General features: G+C 38.8%; 1 protein-coding gene across 1 annotated transcript; it reads right to left on the bottom strand.

Annotated features, from left to right (window-relative positions):
• Window positions 1–718: 718 nt before the first annotated feature.
• Window positions 719–1111, bottom strand: LOC139193474 (uncharacterized). Its single transcript, XM_070816498.1, has one exon. It carries the CDS (start codon window positions 1109–1111, stop codon window positions 719–721), a length of 393 nt encoding a protein of 130 aa, XP_070672599.1.
• Between the last annotated feature and the right edge of the window lie 11344 nt (window positions 1112–12455).

Below are 12455 nucleotides of genomic sequence, written 5' to 3'. Positions count from 1 at the left end.
CATGCAACGACTTTAGACAACAAGAAATCATAGATTAATAACTCTCCAAACAAAGTTTAGGCTCAAGTCTCTCAGGGTTGTAGTGTTTGTTTGAGTTCCTTCATTCAAGCATGTTACAAAAACTGATTTTTTTTCTTTGTGATTACATGTGAATTCGTTAACGTCAACTATAACCAAGCATAAACCAAAGAGCATATCAAACTTCCACCCATATTTGTAACTTTCTTTAACAGTCATGTAATTAAAAACAAATCCTCATCATTGTGTTGGAAAGTACCCTAAGACACAAACAAACACACAAAAACGACTCTTTTTAGGTTACTTTTTTCTAATTTTTTTTTTCAAATATTCATATTTTTCTTTCAAAACACACTAAAACACTTCAAAACACACTAAAAGCACTTAAAAATAGTGAAAATAACTCTAGTGGTGCAAGGTGGTAAAATCCAACGAATTTTCATTAAAAACACTTTGTTTACCCCCCCCACACTTAAACCAATCATTATCCTCAATGTTTTAAACAAAGACTCACACATAAGCAAACAAACAAACAACGAACTAATCATGACAAACATGGCAAAATAAATGCAGTAAAGAGAAGAGTTTAGGAATGCGAATCTAGTTGTGGAGCGATTCCTAGGTCTTTCTTATTTGAATGCATGGGTTGCCTTCCAAGAAGCGCTTGCTTTAACGTCTTCCAGCCGGATGTTACCTCTCCTTAAGCTTCATTGGAGCCCACGGCATGGAGGGGTATTTCCTCCACCACAGGCTCCTCAAAAAGGTCGTAGTAAGGCTTCAAACAGTGCCCGTTCACTTTGAATTCTTGGCCGGTCTTGAAACTTTGAATTTGGACTGCACCATAAGGAAAGACATTAGTAATAACAAAAGCGCCAATCCATTTAGAATTTAACTTACTAGGAAACAAACGAAGGTGTGAATTGAAAAGTAACACTTTCTGCCCTATTGAGAATGTCTTGCTACGAATCATCTTGTCATGGAATGCCTTTGTCTTCTCCTTGTAAATGCGAGCATTCTCATAAGCCTCATGCCGAATCTCTTCAAGTTCATTCAATTGAAGCTTCCTATGAATTCCAACCGCATCTATGTCCATGTTGAATGTTTTGACAGCCTAATGCACCTTGTGTTCTAATTCAACGAGAAGATGGCACGGTTTCCCATAGATAAACCTAAATGGGGACATGCCAATGGGTGTTTTGTAAGCCGTACGATATGCCCATAGTGCATCATCCAAATGCAAACTCTAATCTTTCCGAGTTGGTCTAACGGTCTTCTCCAAAATCTACTTAATTTCTCTATTCGAAACCTCAGCTTGGCCACTAGATTGGGGATGATAAGGTGTCGAAACCTTATGAGTGACATTATTTTTCTTGAGCAGCGTCTCGATGGTTTGATTGCAAAAATGAGAACCTCCATCACTTATGAGCACTCTAGGCATCCCAAATCTGGAAAAGATGTTAGTTTTAACAAAATTTGCAACCACTTTAGAATTGTTAGTACGGGTGGCTTTTGCTTTCACCTATTTCGATACATAATCAACTGCAAGCAAAATATAATTGAAACCATGTGAGGGAGGAAAAGGACCCATGAAATCAATGCCCCAAACATAAAAAATTTCGACATTGAAAATAGGGGTTTGCGGCATTTGATCCTTTGCACCTATGTTTCCTGTTCTTTGACAACGATCACACGTTATGCAAAAAATTTGAGCATCCTTAAACAAAGTAGGCCAATAAAATCCACATTCTAGAACCTTAAGTGCTGTCCTTTAGGTGCCAAAATGACCCCCACATGCATAAGTATGACATAAAGTTAAAATTGAATGAAATTCGGACTCATGCACACACCTACGTAGAATCTGATCAGGGCAATATTTCCACAAGTATGGGTCATCCCACATATAAAACCGTGCATCCTTTTTGAGTTTATCACATTGGTGCTTGTTTAGGGTGATTGGAACTTGTTTAGCTACTAAATAATTCACCAAATCTGCATACCATGGTTCATTTACCTCAATGGACAACAATTGCTCATCTGGGAACGTTTCTGGAATAGGTAAGGACTCCTCATTATGCACTAAATGGCTCAGGTGGTCAGCCAGCACGTTTTCACTTCCTTTCTTGTCTCGGATTTCAATATCAAACTTTTTGAGAAGAAGCATCCAACGAAGCAACCGTGGCTTAGCCTCTTTCTTGGTTAGTAAGTACTTCAATGCTGCATGGTTAGAATAAACAATAACTTTAGTGCTAAGTAAATAAGAACGAAACTTATCTAAAGCAAACACAACAGCAAGAAGTTCTTTTTCAGTGGTAGAGTAGTTCAATTGGGAGTCATTCAAGGTTCGGGAGGCATAATAGATTACATGTGGCTGCTTGTTCTTCCTTTGGCCTAAAAAAGCTCCAATTGCATAATCTGAGGCATCGTACATGAGCTCAAAAGGAAGGCTCCAATCTGGTGAAATTATGATACGGGCCGAAGTGAGCAATTGCTTGAGGTGGTTGAAGGCTTTCTCACATTCTCCTTTGAACTCGAATGGCACTTCTTTTTGAAGAAGATGGCAAAGGGGCTGTGAAATTTTTGAAAAGTCCTTGATGAATCGTCTATAGAATCTTGCATGTCCAAGAAAAGAATGAACCTTTCTCACCGAAGTTGGAGAAGGTAAGTAGCGTACAAGATCTATTTTGGATTTATCAACCTCTATTCCCTTTTCGAGATTATGTGACCCAAAACTATGCCTTGTTTTACCATAAAGTGACACTTTTCCCAATTTAAAACAAAGTTAGTTTCAATGCACCGTTTTAAGATTGAAGTGAGATTAGATAAGCAATCATCAAACGAATCACCAAAAACACTAAAATCATCCATGAAGACTTCAATGATCTTTTCTACATAATTTGAAAAAATACTTACTATGCATTTTTGAAATATGGCTGGTGCAAGCATAAACCGAATGGCATTCGACGATAAGCAAATGTACCAAATGGGCAAGTGAAAGTGGTCTTTTCTTGATCTTTTGATGCTATGACAATCTGATTATAACCCGAATAACCATCAAGAAAACAATAAAATGCATGACCAACTAACATTTCAAGCATTTGATCAATGAATGGCAAAGGGAAGTGATCCTTCCTTGTGGTGGTGTTGAGCTTCCTATAATCAATGCAAACTTTCCAATCGGTTTGGATACGGGTAGGCACAAGCTCATTCTCTTCGTTCTTCACCATAGTGACTCTGTATTTCTTTGGAATAACTTGGATCGGCGAAACCCAACGACTAACAGAGATTGGATAGATCACTCCACAATCAACTAGCTTGATAATCTCCCTTTTCACAACTTCCATCATTGGAAGGTTGAGTTGGCGTTGAGCCTCCCAAGATGGTTTAGCTCCCTCCTCCAAACGTATACGATGCATGCATGTGGTAAGGCTTATTCCCTTGATATCGGCCAAGGTCCATCCAATGGCTGTTTTGTATTTCTTCAACACCTCCAACTTCTCTTCTTCTTGTGTCGTGAGTGAGGAAGAGACTATGACGGGCAAAGTCTCTTGGTCTCCCAAGAAAATAAACTTTAAATGACTTGGTAATGGTTTGAGTTCAAGGGATGGTGGCTGTATCACTAAAGGAAGTATCTTATTAGTAGAAACGGAATCTGAAATTGGGATTGGAAGCTTACCATATTGTTGTGGCAATGATTCTAGGGCAGCCACCATCTCAGCTACTTCTTCACAATGGGGCGCGACATGGAATTCTTCAATGGTGCCATGGGTGTGGTTTACTTCTGCCCCTTGGTTTTTGAGTTCCATTCCATTTGTAATGACCATTTCAAGTGCATCCTCATGTAATTGTTCAAGACGTTCCTGCGCCAATGAATCAATAATATCAATAGAAAAACAAAAGTGATCATCACCAGGGTACCTCATGGCTTTTGAAATTTGAAAGTCAATACTGTCACCATCAAATTCCATTGTCAATGTCCCCTTAAACACATCAATCTTGGTGCGGGCTGTTTTCATGAATGGTCTTCCAAGTAGAATCGGTAGTGGGGAAGAATAAGCCGAATCTTCCATCTCAAGCATATAGAAATCAGCCGGAAAGATTAAGTGATTAACCTGCACCAAAACATCCTCCAAAACTCCCTTGGGATAAGCATTAGAACGATCAGTTAATTGAATAATCACTCCATCATTTTTTAGCTCACCTAAGTTCATATATGCATAAATTAAATAGGGCATCACATTAATGGATGCACCTAAGCCTAACATGGCATGTTCGAACTTGGTATTCCCAATAACACAAGGGATAGTAAAGCTACTTGGGTCCTTGCATTTAGGGGGCAATTTTCATTGCAAAATGGTTGAAACATTCTCACTTACCCTTACTACCTCCTTGTTCGAAATTCTCTTCTTTGTTATGCAAAGTTCCTTCAGGAATTTGGCATATTTTGGAACTTGTTTGATTGCATCAAGGAGTGGGATGTTGACTTGAACCTTCCTAAAAGTGTCCAGAATGTCATTTTCACTCTCTTCCTTCTTTGTTTGCATAAATTTGCGAGGGAAAGGTACATTGGGTGGAATAGGGTTAGAAATAGTTGAATTTGAATCAACCTTACATGAATTGGACGGATTATGGGGTGTAGGAGGTTGCGGCAAGGATTGCTCAATCCTTGCCGTGGCCTTGTCTTGTTCTTCCTCCTCGAATTGCAGTTTCTCATCCTCATTTTGACTTGATTTGGATGTTTGTGGCTTGGTTCCAACCTCTTTACCACTTCTCAAAGTGATGGCTTTTGCAGATTCAAATCCACTTTTTGGGTTGACAACGGTTGAACTAGGCAATTTGCCTTGCTCTCGAAATTCGCCCATGAATTCCGCCATTTGCCCCATTTGCTTCTCCAATTCATCTACCTTTTTGGCTTGATTTTGCATTCCCTGCGCCACAGTGGTTAATAATTAAACAATTTGATCATTATCCATGGACGAACCTGATTTTGGTTGGGCAAAGTGGTTTGGGTTGTGTTGATGCATATGACCTTGGAAACATCATAGAGGGTGGTGGTCAAAATCCTCCTTGTTGTTAAGGTTGTTGAAACTCCATCCATTTCATGTTTGGATGATCTCTTTAGCCCGAATTGTAGGTGTTGGTGTATGGATTATATTTGGGCTGATTTTGGCTTTGAAACCCAATGGCGTTGCACTTTCCCATCCTCCATTCTCGATCAATTGAGGGCATTTTTCAGATTGGTGTCCTTGTATAGAATACATGCCACAAAATGTGTTTTCTTGCACTTTGGGTTTTTCAAAAACCTGTGACACAAAAAGAGTGAGATTACCCAATTGAGATTGAATTTCAAAAATTGTACTTACCTCATTCACATGTTGTTGCCATGGGGTTCTCTTTGTCCAACTCTTTCGTATTGTTGTGCATTCAAGGCTTGGTTGGCAATTAGGGTCTTGGCAGCAACGGGTGTTTTGTCAACCAAAGCTCATCCCACTAAGGCATCTAGCATTTGTCTTTCAATTGGAAGAACTCATTCGTAGAAATATTGAAGCAGAAGCTCTTCTTTCATTTGATGTTGAGGACATGAAGCAACGAGAGTCTTGAAACGCTTATAATACGCCGAAAAGGATTCTCCTTGATTTTGTTGAATGCCACTAATCCACTTCCTCAAAAGAATGACTCTTGACATTGGAAAGAACTTTTCTAAGAATGCTCTCTTCATGCTTTCCCAAGAAGTGATGGTTCCAGGTGCCAATTCGTACAACCAATCCTTAGCTTTTTCCAAAAGAGAGAATGGAAAAGTTTCATTTTCAATATGCTTCCATCGATGTTGACTGGGGTGCTTGAACAAATCACTTCAAATTCCTTCAAATGCTTGTTTGGATCCTCAATGGACAGCCCATGATACTTTGGAATGTGGTGCAACAAATTGGACTTCAACTCGAACTCTTCGGTCTTTCCTTGAGCTACCATGGGATATTGAATGCATAGGGGCATGACATTGTCCAATCCCGAAGCTAAAAGTTCCTTGATTGTTTGATTGTCTACTGCCATGACTTGTGCTTCCTCGAATTCCTGAGCCGTGGCCTCTTCTTCCTCTTCTTAAAGCATGGGTTCAAGGTTAGTTGGGTTAAACTCTTGCTGATTCCTCTTCCTTCTCAAAGTTCGTTCAAAATCGTCGTCAAAATCAAAGATATGCTCACGAACTGGTTGAGAACTTCGAGTCATAAACTAGTACCTAAAAACAAGAAAACAAAACAAAGTTAGAAACTAAAACAAAATATACGAAAAAGAAACAAGGGGTTGCTAATCCCCGGCAATGGCGCCAAACATTTGATGTGATATAAACTAGCAATCAAATTAAACCCTCTTATTAACAATTGTAGTTAAGATGTAAGTAGGAATCGTTCTAGGCCGGAGATTATGAGGGATTGCTAATCTACTTAAAACTGACTCAAAAATACAAAACTAGGCTTGAAAACACTTAACTAGATTATAAAAAACTCAAAAAAAAAACTAAAAAGACTCAAAACAACACAAAACAATCAAATAGACTCAAACTAGACACTAGAGGGTGATTTGGACGAAAATTGATTTTAACTTGACTCAAAATACTTAAAAACACAAGTTTGGATAGATTCTAACTAATTTGACTCAACAAAGTAAAGGGGATTGGGTTTTTAACGAATTTAAAGTAAAGACAAGTAAATTAAAGACTTAAACAAATTTAGCATGAATTTGGGGAAAAATATGGGTGATTGGCTAGCTAGAAGGTTATTCTCCACACATGACACACTTGCACACAAATCGATTTCCAGTTGTTTTTCCAATAAACCATGAACCTCAACACCCCAGATTAACCGTGAACAACACTAATTAACCCTAATATTTCCTTAAGTCATTGAATTGGATGGACAATGCATCGGCAACCAAATTATTCTTCAATAATTCCCTACATGAACAACATAATAGAGATACAATCAAAGATCATTAAGCTTTGTGAAAATCATAAGCATTGACAAGGCATTCCTAACTATGAACAGCATGATACTCCTGCCTGGAATTCACTTAACACGATTGTGACTAGCAACCTCCATTACTAATGAATAAGTTCATAACGATTAGGTGAAACTCCCTTATATTCTAGCATCAAATTCAGGCATGTAAACTAAGTATGCATCTTTAATCAACAAACAAGAATAAGTTCTGAATCAAACAGTTAAGTAAATTAAATTCACGATTTATGAAATCACAACTGGAAGTAATCAATTCATATTGCAGATATATTAATGGCTTTGAATTTCCCCCTAGCTAAAACGAGTTTAGCTCCTCATGTTCGCAAAACAAAGATAATTAACCTTAAACATTGAAAACAAAAAGATGGATTACACCTAAGAATGTTCCAGCAATCCAATCTTGAATGGCAAGCACATCCAAGGGTCCTCCTCATTCTTCTTTGTTGTGGCACAAGGTGTCGGTGAAGGTTTGAGTGATGAATTGTATGAAAGGATGGCTGAAAGTATGAATGGTAGTGAATGGATGGTTTGAATGGTGCGGCAAGGTCCTTTATTTATAGGAGAAAGAATGGGCATGGCTAGGAATTAAATTGGGAAGGGTTTAAGACTCCAAATCCTCCAAGAAAAGGGTAACAAATCAGAATCCCAAGAGGAAAAGGGTAAGTGATATGCGGCAAGCCTAGAAAGAAAGGGGAATGTGACTTCCTTGCAGATTTGGTACGGCAACCTTCTTTGACTGGGATTAGGTCTTCTTGGATCATTTATTTAGTGTCCTAAAATAATTAGAGATCCTCCTTGCAACTGGAAATTAAGTGGTGAAGGATTAGGAAAGTTTAGGACAAAATAAGGTAAGCTAACATTCCTTCTTTATTGCTTGCATCCTTTACTTCCTTTTCTTGAATTAATTTCTTCATAACTCTAGCATAATCCTAGCCTCTTTTGGTCTTCAAATTCGTCCATCCAACTTGCTCCATGCATGTGCTATCCATTCCAAGCCCAAAACTGCTCCAAAATGCACAAAAATGCACTTTCTTGCCACTTTGGCCCTTTAAACCTACAAACACACGAAAATAGCTTAAAATACTAAAATAACTAGGAACTAACAACATAAATGTAAGAAAACAAGCTAACTAAGTCGCATAAATATGCTCATATCAATTGAATCTGAAAAGGATTGATTACATATCTCTGGGATGGAGAATCGAATCACTGGTTTAGTTTTAAGAAAAAGATGATGTGATGTAAAAATTACACCAAGGATCACTTTTGACGATAAGCTTATGGTGGGGTGTAAGGAGATGAGTTCTCCATGGACTTGTATTCACACAAACGAAGGTGTTGTGGTTGCTTTCGGAGAGGATTGCCTACATATCTCGGGAAGGGAATCAAATTGGGTGTAGTTCTTGTGGTGATACGTTTGTTTAAGCTACCTGGAAGAATCAACAAGGGGTTTAATTTTTTTTTACGAGGGATCTTGTCTCTTAGCATAGATTCTTCTATTGGCTCTTATTTTTGTCATTATTTCTGGGTAGCGAGGCAATATACTACTTGTTGATGGGATAATGCCCATGACATGCAACCATCTTGACCGAGGATAGTGTTGTAACGAGATTGGTATTTATCACATGGAAAACCATCAAATATTCAGACAATTTTGCTTGTACCTTAAGTTATATAGTTCCTATAATGTTGTGTAAGACCTTATTAAGAGCTTGAATGGTGGATCTTTTGAATTTGATTTTGTCGATGACACCCATCATTCTAGTTGCGCCATAAAGAGGAAGTTATCCTTTGACTTGTTGTCAATTAGCACCCTACATACCATATCGTAAGAGATTTCTAGCTTGACCACAAAGGTTCCATGGGGAGTAGATCATATGTCTTTTGGCCTAGTGATGTGGTTTCTGGGATGATGTGTCTTTTGCATCGTCTTTTTTTTGTTCTGAGCCTTTTTGAAGTGGTCCCGATTTCTTCCTTTACAGCTATTGTTAGGGAAATATCTCGTCATCACAAAGAGGTCAGAGCAGGTGATTGGTTAGCCGCCAGTGTACCAGACTCTGTGGGAGGTGTGGCCGACCCAACCTCAGGGACACTCCAGCCTTCCAAGGCAGTGTTATCGCGTACGTTAAGTACATCTATCCTTGTAGGTGCATTTACATCGGGTATATGTTATCTCGTCTCCTTTGCTAGATTAGTAAAAGTATTTGGCATGCTTTGAGTAATGCTCTAAAGATCTAGAATGCATCGCACCTTAGTTTCAGACTGAGGTGTGCATGGATCTAAATGAGACATAATGGGAGTAATCCACAATAATTCGCGACGTTCTACAGGAACGTTAGTTATCTTATCTCCCTTAAAGACCGGAAGAATGTCTCATCAAAGTGACAATCCACAAAATGTGTGGTAAAGAGATCTCTTGTCAAGGGTTCTAAGTAACAAATAATTGATGATGAATCATAATCGACATAGATTCCCATTTTTCTTTGATGACCCATTTTGGTACATAGTGGCGACGCTATTAACACATAGGTTGCGCACCCAAACACACGTAAATGCGCAACATCAGGCTCGTATCTAGTGACCAACTATAACGGTGAATGAGGTTGGGTAGCGGTGGGCCTCAGGCAGACTAACATAGCTGTGTGCAATATTAAATAGCCCCAGGCATATATCGGCAAATTAGTTCACATAACCAAAGTTCGAGCTATCATTTGAAGGCGCTTCATGAAAGCTTTTGCCAGGCCGTTTTGGGTGTGAACATGGAGTGCTAAATGTTCAACTTCAATCCTAACAGACATGCAATAATCCTTAAAGGTTTGTGACATAAACTCTCCAGCATTATTCTGTCGAATCGACTTGATCGGATAATCAAGGTGGTGAGCCCTAAGCTTAATAATTTGTGCTAGGAGTTTTGCAAATGCAACATTGTGTGTGGACAATAAGCAAACATGTGACCATTGCATTGATGCATCAACCAACACCATAAAGTATCTAAATGGTTTGCATGTTAGTTCAATAGGTCCACAATTATCCCCTTGTATCCTTTGAAGAAACTTAGGGGGGGTTGTGAATAATCTTTGTAAGTGAGGATTGAATGTTTAACTTCCCCAGAGAGCATGCTTTACAAAGCGGATGGCCAGGATAAGATTTCAAGTGATGTCCATGTGATGTTTTGAGGATATGGTGCATCATATCTCGTCTGGGGTGTCCTATTTGATCATGCTAAAACAAGAAGGCAGCCACGTGGTGGGTCTCAATGGCACGAATGGTTGTTATGTAGAACCTACTTGGGAGAAGTTTCAGCTTCTCATGAATACGCTTCTGGCCATATTTGTAACAAGTGATACAAAGAAATTCATAACCATTCTCTTCAGTGGTTTCAACATGATATTGATTATCTCGAATATCTCTAAAACTCATCAACGTTCTTCCGAAATGTGGAGAATAGAATGCCTCTTTAATGGTTAATTCAGTACCATTGGACAACGTAATAGGGGCCTTTCCATATCCTTATATCAAGTTGGATAGGCCTGAGAGGGTTATCAGAGGTGCATTTTTAGGTACGAAGTTAGTAAAATAGTGTTTCTCACGCAATATGTTGTGCATCATGACACTATCAGCCAGACAACTAACTTCTGTACTAGTCATACCAGAAATAAATTAATTGAATCGATCACATGTATAAATATAATTCCATTCATTCAATTAATCAATTTGAGAAATAATATCCATAAAATAATTGTCCATAATTCAAAACAAACCAAAACCAAATAAATAATTCTAAAGACCTAGAAAAATTGTCCAAAAATTAAACCACAGTACTAAACCTTATGGGGATTCGGCCATACTAGTGGGTTCGACTACTAGGGGTGTAAAACACCTTAACATGTCTTAAAAAAATAAAAATTTATTCTTTCATGGAAGTGGATGTCTCCTGAAAATCTGAAACCTCCAGAGCTGTAGTAGTATCATCGGGATGTTCTACAAGTGCAAAGTTAGACTTACGACGGGAATGATACTTGACAATAGCCTCAGGGGTGGCTAGGCATACACATAACCAATGATCCTTTGATCCACAACAATAGCACATGGCAATATCCTCGGGGGTAACTTGGCATACACGTGACCAATGATCCTTTGATCCACAACGATAACACATGTCTAGTTCAGTAAAAGCCGATTAAACGATAGCTTTTCCCTTGTTCTTGAAGTTTAGGGCCTTAGGGGCAAGGGTTTGGCACTTCTGGGTCAAATTTCCTCCCTTGGATGGGCCTTTTATTTTGTTGACCTTAGGCTCGTGGTGGGGCTTGCCGCCCTCTTCCAAGGCCATAACGGGGTTTTCGTCAGTTTTGGCTGCTAGAATAAGTCGCATGCGCTTCAGGCGCAACATTCGAGCCAGTGGCGGCGCTTGATAATTTCTTATCAAAAACTTGTTCTGCTTTTTAGTGAGAAGTAAAGCATATATCAAATCCAAAAATTTGGTGAACTTATGTGCCCTATATTGTTGCTGTAGGACAATATTGGTGGCATTAGAGGTCGAATAGGTATTCTCTAGCAGATCATGTTCGGTTAAGTCCTCGTTGTAGAACTTAAGTAGTGATCGGATTCTATGAACGTTAGAGTTGTATTCATTCACAGATTTAAAGTCTTGGAAGTGTAAATCCTACTAGTCGTATCTTGCTTTAGGCAAGTAAATGTCTTTTTGGTGATCGAATTGATCGGCTAGAGCTAGCCAGAGGGTACGTGGGCCCTCCTCTGTGAGGTTTCGGTCTGCAATGCAGCATGGATGTGTTTACGGATGAAGATCATAGCAGTAGCTAAGCTTCGTCGACAAGTTCATCATCGATTGGTTCCTCGATATTTAACACTCTTTGCAGTAAGATGGAGCTTCACATCTTGAACCCACTTCAGGTAGTTTCTTCTAGAGACTTTCTATAGACTTCCAAAAAAATTGAGCTTCAAGCCAATAATTTTGGATTAATTGTCAGACTCATGGACTGCTGGTCACTTTAATTAATTCAATAGATCGAGACCATTCGGGGTGACATGCCCTAACCCCAATATCCCCAAATATCAGGGTAGGTACGCGCTGGCCAACACAAGAGGGTGACAAAGCCATTTTAAACATGCATACAAATACAAGATAAGTAATTAGAATAATTATACCAAAGCAGGAACATGTTCAAAGTATACAACTAAGAAATAATAGGGAAGACTTACTATAAAAAGATACGAACAAGGGAACGATACCTACATTGAGAAGACTCGATGATACCTATGCAGAAATGTCCTAACGCTGAGATCATGTGTCTCGGTCCTAACTCCTAAGGGAGCGTAAAACCAAAAAGGTGAGTGGACCAAAGTTTATAATAATAATACTAATAATAAGAAAACATTTTATTTCTGAACATAATAACCCCATGTTAT

The sequence above is a fragment of the Malus domestica genome, chromosome 17 (assembly GCF_042453785.1).
Source record: "Malus domestica chromosome 17, GDT2T_hap1".
Classification (NCBI taxonomy): domain Eukaryota; kingdom Viridiplantae; phylum Streptophyta; class Magnoliopsida; order Rosales; family Rosaceae; genus Malus; species Malus domestica.
The sequence above is the reverse complement of the archived record's forward strand: the minus strand, read 5'-3'. Positions and strand labels throughout refer to the sequence as shown.